The following is a 25389-nucleotide window of genomic DNA, read 5'->3' as shown; positions in this document are numbered from 1 at the left end:
GTTATTATTATATGATGAGAATCAGGACATGAACAAAGAAAACATTCTCAAACAGTTGTGGTTAAGAAATCTTAAGCACTGTGACTTTAGTAAGTATGTAGTGAAGTATCTATTAATAAGGTGAAAAATAAAAATGTACCTAATTGGATTGTAGAATTGCCTGGCTGTTATCATAAGATAATTGTGGGAAAAGGTTGGATTTATGTGAAATGGGACCCCCACCGAGTCAGGGTTGTTGTGTTAGTTCACCGTGTTACAAACTTTTTGCATTTGGTAATTATTGGATAAAAAGATAATTATTGGATAAAAAGATAGTATCCACATGCTAGTCAAAGGATTTTGGGCTGCTGGAAATGGATAAGTTTTTGAAAAATTGCACCATTTTTTTTTTTGACCGAATTGTCATATTTAATCATACTCTATAAGTACTTTTATGTGTGTAGGTGCCTCCATAGCCAGGTGGGAAGGAGCAGCAGTGCGTAGCACACACTTCTTGATTAGACCGGGGTTCGAGCCCGTCACCACCAAATACGGAGGATGCGGAAAGGTCAGGGAATGACCACCGCATATCCCTGGAGCAATATGGCCATAGTTGCTAATGCTCCTAAAAACCAAATAACAGACAAACAAACAACTTTTATGTGCCTAGTCACGCTTATTAGTTTATTTTTAAATTTAGCCGGCATGTTTTGTAGATTACTACTTAATATACATAGACCCTTGTATCATTTGAATCTTGCCACCGTTGTTATTGTTCCAGAATACCACTAATGTATTTCTCTGCACCATTAGTGCAGATAAATAGAAAGGTTTTAATTGTGATAAATAAGTAGTTCAGAGGTTCTAATCATCTGTTGGGTATATATTTTTTTTTGTGTTTAGCTAGGGATAAAACTAATTTAACATTGTGATCATTACGGTATAGTGTAACATATATCTTGAACTTGATAGCGTAAGATCTAACTTAAAATTAGATAGCATAATATGTATCACTGAATTTAGAAATCCATTAGCTTATTATATTAATCTGATTAATAAGATTAATATAAATTAAATTGAATTTAAAATCATGCCTAAGACTAAAGCAGGAATGCAACAGGCACAGAGTAGTGGTAGTGCTATGGCTTGGGGTAGAACAGAAGGGAGTGATTCTCCAATACATCGCAGTCTTTAAAAAAAACGATGTGCAACTTATGAAATGTTTGTGGACTTTCTGGAACAAGACGTGATCTAGCCAAGGAAGGTATCCCTGTGTGTATGTTAGGTGCACAGAGTGTAATGAAATTATCTGCAAACTCAGTGTTCTGATGGGCATGAATGAGAGTGAGAACACTAGGGTAGATGCCCTCAAAGGAATTAAAATGTGAGGCCAATCAAGCTCTCAGCTACCTTATTCAATGGTAAAGCTTACTCTTGTTCAGCAGGCAACACAGCAGCAATTTTCAAGGCAGAATGCACTGGTTCCACATGAGGTAGTTTTTGTTGGTGACTTTATGAGGGGTAGAACAGAAGGGAGTGATTCTCCAATGCATCGCAGTCTTTAAAAATGTCAGGGAAATGGGATATATAATGTGCAAAAAGGATAGATGGAATAAGACAAGATTATGTCTGCCAGAGGCAAAATTTGATGACATAGAGCAGATGTCATCTTTTAAGGGTACAAAATAATGTTGTACACATTGGCACTAATGATATTAAGAGCTTTTTATATTAATTTAATTAATAAGATTAATAAAATAAGATCTGCAGACGTACTTAACAAGTACAGGTCAATACTGGAAAAAAACCTTGAGTTGGGGTTAAATTCGAAGGTGTCAGCAATTCTGCCCAGACATGACAGGAGGGATTATATGATGGGAGCCTTGTCAATCAGTTCAGCCCTAGAGAGAAAGAGTGTACACAGACCACTCTGAAAGAAATTCTACCCTCATGGGGTAGAATTTCTTTCAGAGTGGTCTGTGTTTGTTAACAGGAGAGACTGATTCTACAGTGATGGGATACACTTAAATAGAAAGGCTGCAGTAATATTTGCTGTGATATTGAGGCAGTGTTAGGTGTGTCAGAAAACTTCCAACCCACCTAACAGCCTAGATTAACAACAGCCAAATGCAGAGGTGAAAGTATTTCTTGCACTGGCTTCTATTGGAATGAGTAGCAGCCTCATTCCAATGGAAGTCACATGAACTAATGAGGCGCCTCCGTAGCCAGGTGGGAAGGAGCAGCAGTGCATAGCACACGCTTCTTGATTAGACTGGGGTTCGAGCCCATCATCACCAAATACGGAGAATGCGGAAAGGTCAGGGAATGACCACCGCATATCCCGGAGCAATATGGCCTTAGTTGCTAATGCTCCTAAAATCCAAATAACAAACAAATGAACTAATGAGACTCGTGGCAAAGAAGAAAAATGCATGGGATACATATAAATTATCAGGAGACACAGAAGCCTATGGTAGATACAAGCTAGTCTATAATCGAGTCACAAAGAAGGTTAGGCAAGCGAAGGAACTTTACGAGAAATCTTTGGCAAAGAATGCAAAGAAAAACAGCAATGATTTCTTTAGTTTTATTGTTGTTATTATTTGGTTTTTAGGAGCATTAGCAACTAAGGCCATATTGCTCGGGGGATATGCGGTGTTCATTTCCTGACCTTTCCGCATCCTCTGTATTTGGTGGTCATGAGCTCGAACCCCCAGTCTAATCAAGAAGCGTGTGCTACGCACTACTGCTCCTGCCCACCTGGCTACGGAGGCGGCTCTTTAGTTATGCAAACACTAGAATGAAGGGGATAAATCAGATTGGTCCACTTGATTTTGATGGTTCAAATGTTGATGATTCTATTCAGGTAGCTGAAAAACTGAATAACTGAGAGATGGAGGAGAAATTGTTGAAGTTAAACATGAGAAAGGCACCTGGGGGGTGTGGATGGGATATATCCAGTTATATTAAAGTAGGCAGCAAAGGAAGTAAGTAAACCCTTAGCCATAATTATGAGAGCATTCTTGGATTCAGGGGTGTCCTCTAAGGTCTGGAGATGTGCAAATGTATCCCCAATTCACAAAGGGTGAATCAAAAGGTGACCCGAGTAATTGCAGACTTGTTAGTTTAACTTCTGTTCCAGGGAAAATAATGGGCACTGCCTTATCCCTTTGTATAAGACAGTGGTCAGGCCACACCGTGAGTACTGCACATACAGGTCTGTATGCCTAATTTTGCTGATTAAATAAGCAATGCATGATCATATAGATAGGGCTGCAGTTTTAGTTCAGACACAGCATGGATTTGTTAAGGGGAAATCTTGTCTGACCAACTTGATTAGATATTACGATGTGGTCACAAAGCAAATGGATGCAAGAAATAATTTTGATATCATATACTTGGATTTCAGGACCTCTTTAGGTACTGCTGCAAATAAGACCGCTGTACAAATTGGAGCAGTATGGCATTAAGGGCAAGTTGCCACTGTGGATAAAGGGATGGTTGAGTGGGAGAAGACAGAAAGTGGTAATAATTGGACACTGCTCTTTGTGGACAAATTTTATTAGTGGAGTCCCCCAGCGTTCGGTGTTGGGCCTGTTGTTGTTTTCTATATTTATCAATGATATTAATGAAGATATATCAGATACAAAGGTTATCAGGGTTGTTAATGACAATAATGTTAATGTTAATATCAGGGTTGTTAATGACAAGTATGCTACTGCAACAGGATCTAGAAAAGTAGGGCAGGTGGGCTGAGAGGTGGCAACTGAAGTTTAACATTGTAATATTGACAAATGCAAAGTACTGCATATGGGTAGCAGTAACCCCAGAGTAACTACCAACTGTGCAGTACTACAATGGAGAATGAAAAATACCTGGAGCAATTGTAGTCATACACTGTGCTGCCACTTTATTAGGTACACCCCCTGCTGTGCACACAAATGGTTTATCCCACAATGTTGCAAGTCACATGACCACAATTGTGGATATAAATGCAACAGAACAACCTTTCTAGTATCAGTTAAGCTTACAAACCGTAGCAAGAATGGGGAAAAGGAGTGATCTAACGGACTTCGAATGTGGCATGGGAGAAGGTGCAAGATGTGCTGGACAAAGCATCTCTGAAACGGCAGTTCTGAACTTTTCACACACCACAGTTTCAAGGGTGTATCAAGAATGGTGCAATGAATGGAGAACATCCTCTCAACGGCACTCCTGTGGAAGAAAATCACTTGTCAATGAAAGAGGTTAGAGGAGGATGACTAGAATTGTGCAAGCAAACAGACTGGCCACAATTGCACATCACGTCAGAATACAACCTTGGTGTGCAGAACAAAATATCGAAACAGACCACTAGTCTCACTTTGTCGCAAATGGGCTACAACAGCTGACGGCCACATCGCTTACCTTTATTATCAATGAAGAACAAGAGAGTATGCCTCCTGTGGGCACAGCAGCACCAGAACTGGACTATCCAGGATTGAAAAACAGTTGCTTAGTCTGATGAGTCGAAATTCCTGGTGTATCATGTTGATGGAAGGTTCAGAATTTGGCGAAAACAACATGAATCCATGGACCCGTCGTGTCTGACGACTACTGTGCAAGGTGGTGGGGCAGTGTTATGGTGTGGGGAATGTTTTCTTGGCACACGTTGGGTCCATTGATACCCAAAAATTCACGTCTGAATGCCACATCGTTGCTGACCAAGTGCATCCGTTCATGTTGACAGTTTATCCTCAGTCAAATGGTTACTTTCAGCAGGATAATGCGCTGGTGCACAAAGCCCGAATCACTATGAAATGATTCCAGGAATATGACAATGACATTTCTTTGCTGCAGTGGCCCACTCAGTCTGCGGATCTCAATCCTATTGAACATCTTTGGGATTAGCTGGAAAGGGCTGTTTGCTGCAGACCTACACTTCTGTCGAATCTCAAGGAATTGCACAACACACTCATGTCTGCATGGTACTCCATTCCTGCACGTTTTCAGCGTCTTGTTCCATCCATGGCTAGATGAATTCAGGCTGTTTTGAAGGCTAAAGGGGGCCTCAACATGCTACTAGGTAGGTAGGTGTACCTAATAAAGTGGCAGTACAGTGTATATGAAGTTTCTGAGCAGTGCAGACATGCTGCAACAGCAGCTTACAGGATGTTGTCTAAGAAAGTGGTAATAATATTATGCAATATTTTGATCAACATCAGCCTTCTAAGTGGCATAAATAAGTAAGTTTCGATGAAACCATTCAAAAATTTAAATAGTTTTACTCTAGTGCCACCATCGATGTTTTCACATAAAATAAAACATCTTTTTTGCGTACAGGGTACACACACTGCTTTTTTTTAAAAGGAAAGTTTTCTATGTTACTTATATTGTTTTAAAATATCACTTAGATGTTTGTTTGTGTTCAGCTTTCAAGAAAACCTAGTTAAATTAGCATAGAACATATATGTACATGTGTATATGTTTTATAAATTTATACGGTATATATGGTACATTTGAACTCTTCCAGATGAAGATGTTCTCTTAGAGAACCATCAAGAAGATTACTTAGAAGCAACTATGAAATTCATGCCTGGAGCATTTGATTGTGATACTGTGTGGAAAACTTATTTTATTCTACATCCTAGACTTAATACTGGAAATGTGCGTAGTGGCTCATCTAGAGGTAAGTTGTTAGTATAAACATAAATCACATTGTCTTTTCGTTCTTTAAATTTAACTTTGCTTGATATAGTGTTTTTTTTTATTTATTTATTTTTTTTGTTGAATATTTCATTGTGATTATAATTTGAATAATTAAAGAAACAAAAACAATATGTATGTATTAAATTTGTGCATAAATTTTAACTGTTGAATCAAAATTCATTTCACAATAATTTGACTTATTTAGCAGTCTTTGTTTTATTAATGTACAACTTTGAGTTTTGTTGTCAGAGGACAACCTTAATACTCACATTCTAAGCTAATCTGATTACAGGCAAAACTAATATTTATGACTTCATAATTTAGGGTGGTTGATGACAATAATCAGGGTAAGCTACTGCAACAAGATTTTAAAAAATTAAGCAAATTAGCTGAGAAATGGTAGTTGAAGTTTAACATTGACAAATGCAAGGTATCATACAGGGTGATTCTAAATTATTGTTGGGGTTTCAGTGGCCTATAATTTTCAAACCGGAAACAACAAAAAAAAGAGACAACTGGAAGACAACAATCTTCCAGTTTTCTCTCCTTTGGCAATGCTGTACTTGTTGCATTGATGTCTGGGAGATATTGACAGCATTACTTCAAAATGGCGACTGTTCGAGAGAAGGCAATGTGCATACTTTGGTTTTTCGAAACAAAGTCTGTTATCGCAATGCAACGTCCTTACAGAACTTAGTGTGGAAAAATCCGCCTTCAGATAATGCTATCTGACATTGGTTAAAGCAATTTCAAGAGACTGGTAGTGTTCTGCACTAAAAAGGAGCGGGAAGACAGAGCACTTTGCAGGAAGATGTTGACCAAATCCATGAAGCGTTTTCTCAAAGCCCACAAAAATCAACTAGATGAGCTTCTTTACAGTTGGGTATACCTAACTTGGAGTGTTGTTCATAACCGCCTTCACTTCCATGCCTACGGCCTATGTAGCCCTTGTGCCAGAAATCCCATAACCACAACAACAACCATGCCTACAACTGCAGATTGTGCAGGCTTTAAAGCTGAACGATAAACCCTGCCGTTTCCAATTTGCTCAAGACATTTTGTCAAACGTCGAAGCCGATGAAAATTACCTTCAGGAGATGGAGATTTAGTGATGAAGCAACGTTTTACATATCAGGGAGGGTAAATCATCATAACTGCAGAATATGGGGATCAGAAAACCCTCATGCCATTCGAGAATTCGAAAGAGATATTCCAAAAGTCATGTTCGGAAGTTTTGGGTCCCTTTTTCTTGGTGGAATAAACAGTGACAGAGGTGACCTATCTGGACATGCTACAGCTGTATTTGTTACCCCAGTTGGAAAATCATCAGCCAAATGTAGTGTTCCAGCAAAGATGGTGCACTGCCACATTGGGCTCTTATTGTCCGAGAATTTCTTGGCATTCATTTTCCTGGGTGCTGGGTTAGGCGTGGTGGACCAATTCCGTGGTGTCCGCGCTCAGCCAATCTTATGCTGCTTGATTTCTTCCTGTGGGAATACGTGAAGGACATTGTTACAAGACCCCTGTGAACTCCGTCAATGAACTGAAGCTCAGAATTGTTGCTGTGATCAAAACAGTTACACCGCAAATGCTGGCGAACACTTGGAGGGAGATTAAATATCACTCGGACATCTTACGTGCCACGTAGTAGTAGTAGTAGTAGTAGTAGTGGCACTTGATGCAAGAAAGCAAGTGTAGGAGCTTATGCAGCATCAGCCAAAAAAAAAAAAAAAAAAAAAAAAATCACACCATACCCTCCAATTGCTTGTCCAGTTCCTCCTTAAATTTATTTAACCTATCAACTTCCACAACGACAGATGGAAGTTTGTTCCAGCAATTAACCACCCGCTGGCTAAAGGCAAATTTCCGCACATCTATTCTACATCTATCCTTTCTTAATTTGAACTTATGTCCCCGTAGGTTCGTATTCTGAACAAGTGGGAGGATCCCATCAGAATTCAGCGTGCTCAACCCATTCAAGGCCTTATAGACCTCAATCAGATCACCGCACAGGTGCCTAGTCTCCAGCCACTGCAATTTGCAGAACTTAAGCCTCTCTTGGTAAGAGGATCCCTTCATTCCCCTCACCAATCGTGTTGCTCTTCTCTGTACACGCTCAAGCAAATCTACATCCTTCCTAAAATGAGGCCTCCAGACCTGTACGCAGTACTCAAGGCGTGGCCTGACCATTGCCTTATACAGAGGGACAATCACCTCCTTTTCCCTGCTAGCAAAATTCCTATATATCATTGACAAAACCCCATGACCTGCCCTAGCAGCCTGTCTACATTGCTCAGAAAACTTCATATCTGACTGCACAATTACTCCCAGGTCTTTTTCATTTTCTACCACCTTAAGTGTAGTACCACACAGTTGGTACGTTTCTCTGGGGTTACTTCTACCCATATGCAGTACTTTGCATTTGTCAAGGTTAAACTTCAGTTGCCACTTCTTAGCCCATCTGCCCAAATTATCTAGATCCTGTTGCAGTAGCACACTGCCATTACTGTCATTAACAACCCTGCCAACCTTCGTGTCATCTGCAAACTTCGACATTAAGCCTGATATACCTTCATCAATATCATTGATAAATATACAAAACAACAGTGGACCCAACACCGAACCCTGTAGGACTCCACTAATAACATTAGTCCACGAAGAGCAGCACCCATTGATTACCACCCTCTGTCTTCTCCCACTTAACCATCCTTTTATCCATTGTAGCAACTTACCCTTAATACCATTCTGCTCCAATTTGTACAGTAGTCTTCCATGCGCAACAGTGTCAAAAGCTTTCCTGAAATCCAAGTATATGATATCAAAATTATTTTTTGCATCCAGTTCCTTTGTGACCACATCATAATAACCAATCAAATTTGTCAGACAAGACTTTCCCTTAACAAACCCATGCTGTGTCTGAATTATTGCTGCAGTCTTGTCTAGATGATCCTGCACTGCATCTTTAACCAGTGACTCCATTATTTTACCCGGAACAGAAGTTAAACTAACTGGTCTGTAATTATTCGTGTCACCCTTCGAACCTCCTTTGTGAATTGGGGATACATTTGCACATCTCCAGTCCGTGGGAACCTCCCCTGAATCCAAGGATGCTCTCATAATTATGGCTAAGGGTTTGCTTAGTTGCTTTGCCGCCTCCTTTAATATAACTGGATAGATCCCATCCGCCCCAGGTGCCTTTTGTTATGTTTAACTTCAACAATTTCTCCTCCACTTTGCTCTCAGTTATTACAAAATCATTAAGCACACTGCTACAATTTGATAACCTTCTTCCATTTTCAAACTGTAATGATTCCTCACGTGTGAATGTAGATGCAAAATACTCATTCAGTTTGTTTGCTATCTGAGCAGGATCATCAACAGTCGAACCATCGATGTCAAGTGGACCAATCATATTTAGCCCCTTCCTTTTAGAGTTTATATAAGTAAAGAAATCCTTGCTGTTTTTCTTAGCATCTTTTGCCAAAGATTTCTCGTAATCCGCCTTTGCGTGCCGAACCTCCTTTGTGACCTGATTACAGACTAGCTTATATCTGCTACAGGCTTCTGCGTCGCCTGATAATTTATATGCATCCCATGCATTTTTCTTCTCTGTCACGAGTCTCATTAGTTCATTTGATAACCATTTAGGCCTAAACCTTGAACAATATTTCTTCATCGGTATGAAAAGTCTAGTAGCTTCCACGATTAATTCCTTGAATGCTTCCCACTTAGAATTTACTGTTTGTAACATCGTCAGTCGATCCCACTGTACAGAATTTAAAAACTGTCTGAGACCACTGTACTCCCCTTTACGGAAGCAAAAACCCTTTCCTTTACCCCTGACGGTAGTTACCTCTTTGAGTAAATCCCACTTCAGCACACTGTGATCACTGCCTCCTAGTGGTTCCTTTATCTGCAAATTCTTAATACACGAATGATCACTGCTGATAACCAGATCAAGAGTATTACTTTCTCTGGTTGCCTCTCGAACATGCTGCTGCAGAAAACAGTCATCCAATAAATCCACAAAAGTCTGACTAGTGTGTGAGTGACCAACCCACAAGTTCCAGTCAATATCTGGGAAGTTAAAATCCCCCATTATAAGACATTCTGATTTACTGGCCCACTCTATTTCTTTGTACAATTGTTCATTGTACTCATTCGAGTCATTAGGCCTATAACACACTCCTACTCTTATTTTTGCTTTTGCAGTGCTCATGTCACACCAAACTGACTCAACAGTGCACTTCTTTTGATTTTATGTTTTTCTTAATTAACAGCATAACACCTCCTCCCTTTCTGTCCTGTCTATCCTTTCTGTACACATTGTACTCCCCAAATTCCAGTTCTGCATTCCTTATATCTTTGTGACACCACATCTCTGCTATCCCAACAATATCCGCCTTTGATGTCTTGACCAACACTTCAAATTCATCAAATTTATTTACTATACTTCTAGCATTGGTATACATGCAAGCATACATGCTCCTATGCCTATTCCTTGTTACCCTAACACATCCCATATACCCAACTATTCCAGGATGACTGCCATCCGTCCCTGAAACCCCCAACACCCCTCGCTCCAGGTCGCTACTTATTCTAATAGAAGTTGTGCAAGAATCACCTTCACCTCTGCCTGCGGTTACTGTTAAACTATTAGTCTTTGTATCCCCCCAAGCTAGCAGTTTTCCGACCCACCTAACACTGCCTCGATAGCATCAGCAAATATTCTTGCACCCTTTCTATTTAAGTGTATCCCATCCCTGTAGAAGCAATCTCTCCTGTTAACAAGTACAGTCCAGGCTGAAAAAAATTCTACCCCTTGAGCCTTGCACAATCTTTCCAGGGCCGAATTGATCGACAAGGCTCTCATCATATACTCCCTCCTATCGTGTCTGGGCAGAATTGCAGACACTTTTAAATTCAACCCTAATTCTCGGCTTTTTTTCAACAATGACCTGTACTTGTTGAGTAATTCTGCCGGTCTCCTACTCTTAATATCATTAGTGCCAACGTGTACAACTATATCACCTTTTGTGCCCTTGAAAGATGATATCCGCTCTACAACGTCATCAACCTTTGCCCCTGGCAGACATACCCTGGTCCTGTTCCACCTATCCTTTTTACCTAGCATGTTCCCCGTTTCCCTGACGTAAGGCATGTACATTGAAGTTGTTTAGCATTCTGCAGTATTGGTTCTATAGGTAATAAAACTTTTTGAGTTACACTTTCATCTTCCATAAGCAGTTTTATTTTGTTATTTCCAGTTAGGAAATTATAGGCCACGGCAATAATTTAGAATCACCCTGTACGTCGGTAGCAGTAATCCCAGATTAATGTACAAACTATGTGGTACTGTACTTAGAGTAATGAAAAAGGACTGGGGCTCATTATGCAGTCAAATATGAAGTTCTCTGAGCAATGTGGATGGGTTGCCAGGACAGCTGGGATTTTGTCAATAATATATGTGAACTTTAGCAGGGATAAGGAGGCGACTCTAATGGAGGCGATTCCCTCATTTGGTCTCCACAATTGTGGAGGCCTCATTTTAGAAAGGGTGTGGATTTGCTGGAACAGGTGCAGAGAAAGGCAACGAGATTGGTCAAGGGAAAGATGAAAAGATGGTTTTACCAAGACTTCCATCTTTTGTTGTACAAGTGAATATTTTGAATAAATTCAGTGAAGAACTAGACAAATTACTGGAGGGGATTAACACATATTGTGGGAGGTGTTTTTTTTTTTTTTTTTTTTTTTTTGCTGCTGCTGCTGCTTTATAAGCTTGCTTTCTTGCCTTATGTACTACTACTAATAATACAATACAATACAATTTATTCATCAAAAAATTTGTTTATAAAAAATAAACTTGTTAAAAAAATTTAATTTCTTGACAAGTAAAATTTTATTCATCAAATAAAACAGTTTTCCAAAACAAATTTGTTATAGAAAAAAAATGAAATTACTACACGATACATTCCGCACAGTAAACAGAGAGTATTATTTATATTAAAGCATCTCTAATCTACTGAATCATTAAGAATCAAAAATTCTCTTAATAAATATTTGAATTTGAAAATAGGATAACTTCTCCTGAATCTGAAATCAACATTTGCCAACAAGTTGTTAATTTTATTCATTGTATACCTTTCCCCAAATCTACTAAGTACCATGGGGTAAGGCAAAACAATTGTTTTTGGATTCCTTAAATTATGTTAAAAATTCCTTTGCTCATTCAACTCATCAAAAATAATGTTCAAATTTTTCAGAATTAAATTTAACTTCAGTTCTTGGACTGGATAGAGGAGTTTATATTTTAACAAAAATTTCCTTCTCTTATTGGCGCCTCCGTAGCCAGGTGGGAAGGAGCATCAGTCCATAGCACATGCTTCTTGATTAGACCGGGGTTCGAGCCCATTACCACCAAATACGGAGGATACAGAAAGGTCAGGGTATGACCACTGCATATCCCGGAGCAATATGGCCTTAGTTGCTAATGCTCCTAAAAACCAAATAAACAACAATAACCTTCTCTTATTCAAGTCATTCCAAATTTTTTTTTCCCCATTATAAATCTCAAAATACTGTTAATTAAGCTATTTATTACTCTTACTTCAGATAGTTTTGCTCATTCCTATACATTAACAAAATAATTAAGCTGGGAGTCCACTAATGCATAATATAAGGTAACTTATTCTTAATATAGTAAAAAAAAGTCCACATAAAGTCTAATTTTTTTATACAAATTTGTTATATGAATCACGAACTAAGACTATAGTCAATCCATAATCCAAGGTAACAATGATTTGAAACTCCTTCCACGGTTTGACATTTTCAATTCTGATCATGAAGGCATTCATGTTTATGTATTTTAAATGAAGGATGACTATCTAAAATTTTATGCTGTCTAATTACCAAAAATTTTGTTTTTTCAAAATCGAGTGCTAATTTATTATCATGTAGCCAACTCTGCAAGTTTATGCAGATGATATATAAGATTATATCATCTGCCTTAACTTTTATAAGAGATCTCTTAATTACTTCAAATGTGTCATTTATATAAACATTGAACATTGTTGGCCCTGCATGAGTGCATTGAGGTACCCCTCTCTTTATATTAAATGATTTTCTTTTTATATTTTCTACTTCAACTGTTATTTTTCTTTTGGTTAAATAACATGCTAATAGTTGATTGATTCTTCCCCTTATACCATATTTCAGTAATTTTTGTTGCAATGTAGGGATATTAATTAAGTCATAACGTAGGGATATTAATTAAGTCAAATATATAAATAAAATCGTGATGAAATTATTATTATTTAAATATAAGTTAAAAGAATCCATTAAATTCTTTAAAAATGTCTGTGTACTCTTATCCTTCTGATATGAGAATAGAGAGTTGTTTACCAATCCATATTGATGCAAGTACTTGCTAATATGAGAAAAAATATAATTTTCTTTTGATAAATTTGTTGGAAAGCACCCTGTTTCTATAAGCTCTAAGATTACAGCAAACTGTTCCTTATTCCTTTTAACTTCGGTTACTGTAATACAATCCAATCCATAAGATTTCTTGTTCTTTAACTGTTCAATAATCCTAAGAATCTCAGTATATTGTAGAGTTAAAACTACACAAGAATTCACAATTCAAGGAAGACTACCTTGTTTTTTTAAAAAAAAATTGGCAGTAATGATTATGAAATCTACTCATATCTAAAATAGCCTTGGCAAAAACTTATTTGCAACCTCATATTGCTTATTTGTACCAGAAATCTGTTTTAATTTGATTTTTCTTAGATAATCTATTCCTTGTACTTAACAGATTATTTATGATATTCCATTTCTCCTTTTGAGTTTTATATTTATCCATAAAAAAAATATATTATAATAAGAAGTTTTTTGTTTTTTAATCATACCTGTAAGTTTATTTCTAAGTATTTTTTAATTGTCTTAAGGTTCTACCTTTGATAGACAATTTCTATGCTGCCTAAAATATCTATCCCTTTGAACCATTAATTCTATTATTAAGAAAATTCTCTATTTTCTTAGTCATCCAGGGTTTCTTCTCATACTGCTAAAATTTAAGTTGCAAACTGAATAATTTTCATTTCTCTGTGTATTGAATTGTTTCATTTCTCTGTGTATTGAAATAATAAACAATTCAAAACCTTGAATTGTTTATTATTTGTATTATTTTATTTGAAAATACATTTATACGTGTGTAAGTTACTTGCTCTTGTATTAAAATATTTTCTAAATTTTGTTTCAGCTTAGCTGATGATAAACAGTTTTTCTTACTATAATCAGTTAATCTAATTTCTTTACGTGAATGTTGTTTGGAGTACATGTCCACTATTAGTATACATGTTATTTTATCTGAAAATCAAGGTGCCTCCGTAGCCAGGTGGGCAGGAGCAGCAGTGCGTAGCACATGCTTCTTGATTAGTGACCGGGGCTTGAGCCCATGACTACCGAATATGGAGGATGCGGAAAGGTCAGGGAATGACCACCACATATCCCCAGAACAATATGGCCTTAGTTGCTAATGATCCCAAAAACTAAATAACAAACAAACAACTGAAAATTGATTTAATAGTATATAAGAATTAACATACTTCAACTTTATATTTGTTATAAAAATGATCTAAACAAGTACTTACAGTTCTATCATCATCCATCTTTTCAGCCTAGTAATTCCAAATAAGGTGTGTTTAAACCTATAATTGTTTAGAATAATAGAGTATTTGAGTATCACATTATCTGATTCTTTAGTAAGTATATTCATATTATAATGTCCTATAAGTATAGTCTTATAAGACTATGATGTCATCCCATTGCAAAATTGTGTTTTCCAATTCTATTAGAAATTGTTTTTCAGATTCTGACGGTGGCCTATAGAAAGCACAAATCATTAATGTATTCTCAAGTTCTAATCATTTCAAACAACAGTTTTCACAAGAATGAGTTAAGTGATATACCTTTACCGCCTTAAAGCATGTTCTATAATAAATTATAATTCTTCTACCTCTCCTAAACTCTCTCAACATATACACCTTGTCATAACCATATATGTCAATGGGAAATTTCACCTTTTATACGTTAACCTCAGTTAAAACTATACATGAAATATAATCTCTCATTGCATTTATATAATGCAAGAAGTTAAACCAATTTTTTTGTAATGATCTGATATTTAAAGTTAATGGAAAGAACTGATTTTTATTAATTATAAGAGCTTTAATATTAGGATTATTCAAAAAAATAATAATAACAACAACAGATATTTTGAAAATTCACCAGTTAAACTTTGGCTGTTGTCTAGGTCAGTGGTGTCCAAAGTGGGGGTGTTCGCATCCCTAGGGGTTCGGAAGATAATCCACAATAAATCAATATTTATTAATTATGAAAACTTTAGTTTTTCAAAATGTAATTGAAAATAAAAATTATAAATAAATGTTTTTTTAATACTTCATTATGCTGCTTTGTTCAATTGCATGGCTTTATTTGATCATGCCATCAATCATGCACATTCAAGTACATGTATTTTGTACTTGAACTTCAATTTAATTTTGTTTTGTGATCTTTTAAAATTATATCTGATTTTAGATATAATGCCTTCCATGTAAATGATTTATACTTAAAAAAAAAAAAAATAGATATATATATATATATTTAATTTCTTATTCTGGGGTGCGCGCTAGGCCTTTTGAATAAAATAAGGGTGTGTGACCAAAAAAGTTTGGAGACCAGAATAAGGCATGTTGTTGTTGTTATTGCTATTTTTGGCGCAAGGGCTGCTTAGACCATATTGCGCCTATTAGTTTATATGAAAGTTATCAATGGTGACTGTTATGGAAACAGTCAGAGATGATCATATAATTTTATTCGTTTAAGAAAGCAGAATAACTCCAAGGGATTAGCATCGTTGCCTATGATATGAGAGAGTTTTAGAGGCTCTTTTAGATTTGGAAGGAAGCTGAATGAACATTGCCGAGCATATTTGTACAGAGTGCATTCAACAAGAATGTGCTTCGTTGTTAGCTGACAGTTGCATTGAAAATACTGTGGAGGATCATTTCCTGTGAGGAGAAATAGATGAGTAAACTGGCTGTGGCCGATTCGTGCTCTGGTTAAGATGACTTCTTCCTTTCTCTTAGTACGAAAACTAGAGGTCCATAACTGTGGTTCTGGTTTTATTTCCAATAGCTTATTATCCGTTTGAGCTTGCCATAGAAGTGTCCATTGTTACTTACATGTCCTTCGTATCATAGGTCTGTAATCAACATATGGAACGCAAAAGCCTGAAGATGATGGGTTAGATGGATGTTTTGCGGCATAGTCTGCGTATTCGTTTCCTGGGATCCCAGTGTGACCTGGGATCCAGCAGAAGATGACTACTTGCTGGCGTTCCTGAATAAGAATCATCTTACTTCTTATGGTTTTTATTAAAGGATTGGTTGGTGAGGAGATGTTTTACAGGGCTACTAGTGTACTCTGCGAGTCGGTATATATTATACTTTTTTTAATGGAGCGATGGACAATATTTTCTAGGGCAAGTTTAATGGCGAATAACTCAGCTGTATAACTGCTGCATTCAGTAGGCAGAGATACAGAGATGGTGTTAAAAGGGAAAACTGCTGCAGCACCCACTCCACTATCAGACTTTGATCCATCTGTGTATATTTTCATGAAATGCGGATAATTTTGTGTGTGAGCAGTATGAAGTTGTCGCACGTTAATGTTTGCAAGGGAATCTTTTCCCCAGTTCAGGAAGTAATTGTCATAGGATGGATTAACACAGGACCATGGGGGAACTGAAGTGTTTGGATCTTGGAGGACTTTTTCAAGGTGCACATTCCAGCTTTCTGATAGAGCCTGCAATCGATGCCAGTAGGTTGGACTGCTCTGGGTTTATTTCTGTAGAACATTTCAAACTGTGGATCACTAAGTATAGGCCAAATTGGATGGGTAGGCATGCTTTGAATTTTAGCGGCATAATTCAGAAGTAACACCTTTCTTCTGAGGCAGAGTGGAACTTCATGGGCTTCAGCGTAGAGACTTTGTACTGGCGATGTTCTATAAGCATCTGTAGCAATCCTGAGGGCAGAATGTTGAACAGGAGCAAGCCGTACTAGCACACTCTCCCTAGCAGAGTCATACACCGGGGCTCCATAATCAAGACGAGATCTAATTAGAGTTCTATACAGGTGAAGTAAGGTGTAGCGGTCTGCACCCCATGTTGTAGAAGAAAGAACTCTGAGAATGTTCATTTTTTTTCTGGCAAGTTGTCCAGAGATATTTGATATGTCCTAAAAAATTAAGTTTCCTATCAAAAATTAGACCAAGGAGGCGAATGCTACTCATAACTGAGATAGGATGATTTGTCAGATGTAGCTCTGGGTTAGGATGCATCCCTCGTTTGTTACAAAAGTGAATGAAATGCGGATAATTTTGATGAGATAGTCTGTAACCATTCTGTGTCATCCATAGTTCAATATTGTTTAGTGAGATTTGTAGTTGCCTTTCAATGAAGTTCATATTCAGTGAACTGCAGGAAACAGTCAGATCATCAGCATAGAGATATGAGTTCACAGTGTTGGGAATACATTTGGTAATATAATTTATTCTCAATGCAAATAAAGTAGCACTGAGAACTGAGCCCTGTGAGACTCCTTCCTCTTGTATATAGATTTGTGAGAAGACTTGTCTACAGCGAACTTGAAAAGATCTATACTGAAGGAAGTTTTGTATGTAGCATGGTAAGTGACCTCTCAGTTCAAGGGAATGAAGATCTTTTAAGATACCGAAACGCCAGGTGGTGTCAAAGGCCTTCTCTATGTCAAGGCAGACCATGACAAGATGTTCATTTCGAATAAATGCATTCCTGATATTTGTGTCAGCTTTAACCATAAGATCTAGGGATGTGTGATTTTTTTCTGAAACCAAACTGGTTATCAGAGATTAGATGTTTTGAATCCAGATACCATGTTAATCGGCGGTGTATAATTTTTTCTAATGTTTTACTCAAGCAACTGGTAAGAGAGATGGGTCTATAATTGTGAGGGATAGAATGATCTTTCCCTGGTTTGGGAATTGCCAGTACATAGGAGTGATGCCAGCGAGTGGGGTATGAATGTTCAATGAATATACGGTTATAAAAGGTCAGCAGCAAGAATAATGATTTATTGTCTAAGTGTTGAAGCATTATGTAATATACTCCGTCGGGACCAGCAGCACTGCTCTTTGAGGAATATATAGCTTTTTGAAGTTCGATCATAGTAAGTGTCTGATTGTATGGTAGAGAAGCAGTGGTTTTGAAGTTAAGTTTTGATTTTTCGGCTGGAGCTTTGATCGTCTGAAATGACGGATCATATGAGGTCAAGGCAGACAAGTGGGAGAATACTGTCCCTAGAATATTCGCAATTTCTGCAGGAGTAGAGAGCTCCTGTCCATTCCAGTTGAATATTGGCGAGGATAATGGAGGAAATTTGCCATTTAGCTGTCTTATTTTTTTCCGTATTATTCTTACATCAGTATTTTTATTTACTGAAGTTGCAAATCGGATCCAAGAGTTTTTTTTTAGCTTTCTTTCTGATGTGTCGGGCTTTGGCTCTTAGTTTCTTATAATTTATAAGATTATTGGTAGTAGGGTATTTGCGAAATATATTCCACGCTCGGTTTTTTCTTTTTTGGCATTCTTACATTCATCATTCCACCAATAGTTTATGGGTCTGTAGGTGTCTGATTGTGATTGTGGGATGGCAATAGATGCAGCTGCTAGAATTTGTTTGGTGATATGATCAGTGGCTGTGTCAATTGGGAAATATTCGACGATCTATTTATCAAATGAAACATGAGAGGTATACTTGGTCCAATCTGCTTTGGAAAATTTCCATTTTATTTGGTTTTTTACAGTTGAAGAGTGATGTTTGGATCTTACAGATTAATGGGTAGTGGTCACTGTTTAGTGGATCATCTAGAGCTGTCCACTCAATATTAGGAAAAAGGATTGGAGAGCATATAGATAGATCTATTGCAGACACTGTTCCTGTTGGGAGATGGATGTAAGTTGGTGAACCAGTATTTAGGATGGTTAAGTTTTGTCTGTCAATGAGCATTTCAATGAGTTGCCCTTGTCCATCTGCATTGGGAGAACCCCTCAAGGGATGGTGTCCATTGAAGTCGCCCAATAAACGGAAAGGGGTTGGCAACTGCAGGATAAGATTTTCAAGTTCGTGAATAGTACACGGATGATTGGGTGGTAGATAGATTGAAACAAGAGTCAGAGTGATGCCAATTGCTATTCGGGTAGCAACGACGTCTATAGAGGTTTGTAAAGAAATGCGTCTGCATGGGACTCGCGAATCTATGAGAATGGCTACTCCGCCACGAGCATTATTTGCAGTAGGTCTATCTTGTCTGAAAAGAGTATAGTTTTTTATCAAGGGAGATACCTGAGGAGTCAGATATGTCTCCTGTAAGCAGATGCCCACTGGTTTATGCTGCTTAATTATGTCGTATATGTCATCAATGTTGCTCCTAAAGCCTCTACAATTCCATTGGACAAGGTTGTTCATTGTTTCAATTTAGATGAAGGAACTGAATCTGACTGCTTTTTGGAAGTCTGTTTGATCTGGTCAATTTTAATCCTATCTCTTTTTGAGAAAACAGGTCTTTTGTCTATTTCATCCTCTGGATGGATCTCCAGAATGTTTTCGGTATCATCTTGATTGGAAATTTCATTAGTATCCATAAGGGAGGAGTCAAATGTCTGTTTTCGATTAGAATCTGCGTTATCTGCTTGGACGGATCTTACGGGATCTGCATTGGCAGAAGGTGGTATCGTAACTGGTGTATTGTTAGCTCTAGTAGAAATCTGTTGCTTTGAAGGTTGAGGTATAGAACTGAGCAGGGAACGAGCCCATTCCAAAATAGAGATATTTGGAGGTATTTATGTATCAGTCTGGACTGATACTGAATGAAACTTTTTAGAGGCTTCCGCATACGTGTGTCTAGGTGTCATTAGTTGTATTTGCTTTCTTGCTTCTGGGAATGAAACTTTCTTTTCTATTTTATAAAATTTGGATTTTTTTCTCATATTTCCATTGTTCACAATTTTTAGAAAAGGCTGGATGGTTACCATCCAGAGTGGAGCCTGGGCTTTACAGTCAGCCTGGGAATGATCTTTTGAACCACAGTTAGGATATACGGGGTCTCCTCGACAGACTGTTTGTGAGTGTCCGAATTTCTGACACTTGTAACATCTTATTGGGTTCGGGATATATGGGCGAATGGGACAATGCAAATACCCTGCTTTTACTGATGAAGGTAAATTAGGTGAGCTGAATGTCAAAATTATGCTGCGAGTTGGAAGGAGTTCGCCATCTTTTTTCATCATAATTCGTTTTGCCTGTGTGACTTTCTGATCCTGCAGTTCCTGAACAATTTCTTCTTCTGATACATTCATTAGGTCCCATTCAGAAATAACACCTTTGGATGAATTAGGTGTGGCATGTGGGGACACCTTAACTGGAACTCCACCAAATGAGGTGAGTCTGAGTAGAGACTCAGTGTTTGGAGTTGGTGGTCTCAACAAGCAGGTCGCCAGATTTCAGTCGTACCATTTTAGGAGAGCCAGGTATGCTCTCAAGACATTTTTGAATGAGGAATGGTGATAAACTACCCAAAGATTGGTTAGTTAGCGAATGCAGAATCAGAAAACTTGGGTTTTCCATTCGGGGAGCATCCGTCCTCAGTCTCTTTGGATTGGATGAGTCATTATCGGGTATGTGCAAATCCAGTGAATTTGGATTTGCAGTCCTAATCGGTGGAAAATTGTCACAGTCCATATTTTGCTCCTTTTGGCCCTGGGGGTTGGTTTTACCACCCAGATTTCCGGCCCCGCCACGGGGAGGCAGGAGCAGTGCCACAAGGTGACCAAGCGGCTAAGTTAGTTAGTTAGTACTATTAGAAATAAAAAACAGAAAGGTAACTTTCCTTTCTGGGCCTTTGCCTACTTCTTCTAGTGCAAAAGAGCTACACTAATTAATAAATAAAGAAAAAACGGTTGTTGAAACAAAATATAATCTATCACTTGAAGGCTCATTAGAGATAACACTTTGAGATACGCAAAGAAATCGCTTGGTCACAGAACGCTTGGCACCCAGGGCCATAAGGCATGTGCACCATATGCTATTAGTACTACTTGTTCAAATGGATTATGTGACTGGTTAAACAAAAGGGAAAAGTCAATGCTGTTTGCCATACCCATGATATGTTGGATCGAAAAGGCCATGATGGTAATTGTTACTTTTGTAATGTGAACATAACTAGAACTCAGTGAAGAATAAGTACAAAATTGTTTATCCAAACCCGGGCTCACCGATGAGACTAGTCCTTCACGATGACAGTATGCCTTTTTTGACACCTCACAGAATGGACTAGTCTCTTTAAAACATGAAATGGAATGCAATGAAGGTGTGATTGGTGGATGAGCTTCATTGGAGCTGGTAAAGCTGAACTTCTCACCTGGAGGTTAAAGCAGAAACACTTGGTTAAGAAGAATATCAAAATGTCTCACTATTGAAAAAGAAACCAAGTTTTGGCAACAAACTTTACAGTAAATAGTTTTCTCTGCTGCTGTAATAATTTTTCCTTAAAAATTGAATGAAGTTTTAAGGAAATTGACATGAGTACACACTGCTCTTGCATAATAGGAACTTAAAGCCGTTCATCCCTATCATATTCTGTTCAACTAAAGGAGACATACTCTAACATGAAGCTACTACTTAAAGCAATTAAATGCAGTACTCATCAATGAAATTTCTGCAGTGGCATCAAATTCATTGGTATGTTAATGGGCATGCGGAGAGGAAGGTTCACAAAATATTGTTGTCTTCTGTGCCACTGGGACAGTTGTTCTACCACTTACCATTATATCAGACATGACTTGCCTAAAAAAAGTGCATACGAGCCAGGAACAAGTACTGTGCAGTATGTCCCATTAGAGTATCTACTGAAAAGTTTCCTTCCACGTCTCCACATTAAATGAAGAGCTTTGGGAAAGCAGCAGGTAAGGTGAGTTCAATAGGATTTCATTACTTATGTGAGTCATTTCAAATATCAGTGTTGAAATGCAAAAAAAGGAATCTTTTTGGGGACTCAAATCTGAGACTTCTGCAGGATGAAAGCTTTGCAAAATATCCCAGTGGCTAAGAACTAGGAACAAGGCAGGCTTTCAAATGGTTTGTAAAGAGTTTGTTGAGTAACCATGTGTCTAATTGACAAATTAATCTAATTGAAATTAATTGACAAAGACAAAGAAATAGGATCTCCTCATGTATCACTGAAACTTCATTCCTTGTATACACATAAGACATCTTTCCCAGAGTCGCCTCCGTAGCCAGGTGGGCAGGAGCAGCAGTGCGTAGCACATGCTTCTTGATTAGACCGGGGTTCGAGCCCGTGAGCCACCAAATACGGAGGATGCGGAAAGGTCAGGGAATGACCACCGCATATCTCCGGAGCAATATGGCCTTGGTTGCTAATGCTCCACATAACAACAAACATCTTTCCCAGAAACCTTGGCACAGTGAGTGATAAGAGTCTGGGGGGGAGAGATTATTCCATTAAGTTTATTGAAATTACGTCCAAGGTTTCAGGAATGAACAGTAGGATTTGGGCTGCCTTTTGCTATGATAACTACTTGCACCTGGTGTGGCATCAACTCATGGAGACAAGAATGATTTATAATGTTTTGCCTCATTGATTTTTGTCAACAGACTGCTGTTCAGTTCAGTGTTGTACTACAACATTTCAGACAGAATTTAAAAGTGTTTCACAGATCATTTCAAGAAATGATCTGCACAACATTTTAAATAGAAAGGATGCAAGAATATTTGCTGATTCTATCGAAGCAGCATTAGGTGGGTTAGAAAACTGATAGCTTGGTGGGGGGATACACATACTAATAGATTAACAATAGCTGCTGGCAGAGGTGAAAGTGATTCTTGCGCTGCTTCTATTAGAATGAGCAGCACCTGAAAACACGGTTCTGGGGATTTCAGGGACTGTTGGGAGTCATTGTGGAACAAGTAAATACATGGCCTGTGTGTTAGGGTATCTAACAATAAGAACAATAAGTAAACTCCTAATACTAGGAGTTTACTTAATAAATTCGATGAATTTGAGGTACTGGTCAAAACATCAAAGGCGAGTATTGTTGGGATATCAGAGGCAAGGTGTCACACATATAAGGAATGCAGATTTGGAATTTGGGGAATAAAATGTGTACAGAAAAGATAGACAGGATAGGAAGGGAGGAGGAGTTATTAGTTAAGAAACACAAAATCTAAGGAAGTACATCCAGTTGTCATGGGTGGACAGTGCAATGATGAGTGAGTTTGGTGTGACATCAGCACTGAGAAAGCAAAATTGAGAGGAGGAGTGTGTTATAGGCCTAACAACTCTGATGAGTATATTGAACAACTGTACAGAGAAATAGAGTGGGCCAGTAAATCAGATTGTCTTATAGTGGGGGATTTTAACTTCCCAGATATTAACTGGAACTTGTGGGCTGGTCACTTGCACACTAGCAATGATTTTGTGGATTTATTGGATGATTGTTTTCTACAGTATCATATTCATGAAGCAATCAGAGTTAGTAATACTCTTGATCTGATTATCACTAGTGATTCTTCATGCATTAAGAATCTGCCAATAAAGGAACCACTAGGTGGCAGTGATTACTTTGTGCTAATGAAGGATTTACTCAAAGATGTAACTACCATTATGGTAAAGAGAAGGGTTTTTCCTTTCGTACAGGTGACTACAATGGTCTGAGACAGTTTTTATATTCTGTACAGTGGGACCAACTGATGATATTACCAACAGCATATAAATATGGGATGCATATAAATTATCAGAAGCCTATGATAGATATAAACTGGACTGTAATTAAGTCACAAAGGACATTAAGTAGGCGAAGGCAGATTATGAAAAATATTTGGCGAAGGAAAACAGCAAAGAGTTCTTTAGTTGTGTAAATGCTAGAAGGAAGGGGATGAATCAGATTGGTCCACTTAATATTGATGGTTTGGCTGTTGATGATCCTGCTCAAGAAGCTGACAAACTGAATTAGTATTTTGCATATACATTCACATATGAGGAGTTATTCAGGGAGGGTAATGCCAGAAGTTTATCAAACTCTGGCAGTAAGTTAAATGATTTGGTAATAACTGAGAGCAAAGTGGAGGAGAAATTTTTGAATCTAATCATATGGATGGTATCTAGCATTAGCATTAGTAGAGGCATATGATGCAAGAAAGCAAGCTTATTCAGCATCAGCCAAAAAAAAAAAAAAAAACACACCACTCCCATTTCACCCCTCCGTTCGCTCGAAATACCTGTCCAGTTGAGCCTTAAATTTGTTTAGGCTATCAACTTCAACAACAAGTGATGGAAGTCAGTTCCACCAACCAACCACCTGCTGGCCAAAGGCAAATTTCCGCACATCTATCCGACATCCGTCCTTCCTCAATTTGAATTTATGCCCTCTGAGCTGATTATTCTGAGCAAGGTGAAGAATCCCATTGGCATTGAGCATGCTCAAACCATTCAAAGCCTTATACACCTCTATCAGATCACCTCGCCGGTGCCTAGTCTCCAGACTCTGTAATTTGCAAAACTTAAGCCTTTCTTCGTAAGAGCAACCCTTTGTTCCATTCACTAATCTTGTTGCCCTTCTCTGTACCCGTTCCAGCAGCTCTACATCCTTCTTGAAATGAGGCCTCCAGACCTGTATACAGTACTCAAGATGTGGCCTAACCATTGCCGTATACAAGGGAATAATCACCTCCTTATCCCTGCTAGAAAAATTCCTGTATATCATTGACAAGACACCATGAGCTACTCTTGTAGCTCGTCTGCACTGCTCAGAGAACTTCATATCTGCCTGCACAATTACCCCAGGTCCTTTTCATTCTCCACCACTGTCAGTGTAGTACCGCAGAGTTGATACGTTGCTCTGGGGTTACTGTTTCCCATATGTAGTACTTTACATTTGTCAATGTTAAACTTCATTTGCCACTTCTCAGCCCATCTGTTCAACCTTTCCAGATCCTGTTGCAGCAGCATAGCATCAGTGGTGTCCTTAACAACCCTGCCAACCTTTGTATCATCTGCAAACTTGGACATTAAACTTGATATACCATCATCAATATCATTCATAAACACCGAAAACAGCAACGGACCCAACACTGAACCCTGAGGAACTCCACTAATAACATTAGTCTACGTTGAGCAGTGTCCATTGATTACCACTCTCTGTCTTCTGCCATTCAACCATCCCCTTATCCATAGCAGCAATTTGCCTCCAATGCCACACTGCTCCAATTTGTGCAGCAGTCTTCCATGTGCAACAGTATCAAAAGCCTTTCTAAGATCCAAATATATAATATCAAAGTTATTCCCTGCATCTAGTTCTTTTGTGACTACATCATAGTATCCAATCAAATTGGTCAGGCAAGACCTGCCCTTAACAAAACCATGCTGCGTCTGAGCTATAACTGATTTCTTGTTATCCAGTTATATTAAAGGAAGTGGCAAAGGAAGTGAGAAAACCCTTAGCCATAATTATCAGAGCTTCCATGGACTAGAGATGTGCAAATGTGACTCCAATTCACTAAGATGGATCAAAGGGCGACCAGAGTATTTACAGGCCTGTTAGTT

The 25389-nt window shown here is 38.1% G+C and overlaps 1 protein-coding gene across 1 annotated transcript in view; it reads left to right on the top strand.

Annotated features, from left to right (window-relative positions):
* Positions 1–25389, top strand: part of LOC150086960 (KICSTOR complex protein SZT2-like) — a 1378951-nt gene that overhangs the window by 673297 nt on the left and 680265 nt on the right. The window contains exon 36 of the mRNA XM_090372336.1: positions 5492–5647. Coding sequence (XP_090228462.1) covers positions 5492–5647 — 156 coding nt within the window. The remainder of the gene's footprint in view (positions 1–5491; positions 5648–25389) is intronic.

Source organism: Mastigoproctus giganteus, chromosome 4, assembly GCF_048544385.1.
Source record: "Mastigoproctus giganteus isolate SK-2022 chromosome 4, ASM4854438v1, whole genome shotgun sequence".
NCBI classification, from domain to species: domain Eukaryota; kingdom Metazoa; phylum Arthropoda; class Arachnida; order Uropygi; family Thelyphonidae; genus Mastigoproctus; species Mastigoproctus giganteus.
This window is presented reverse-complemented; position numbering and strand designations above follow the sequence as displayed.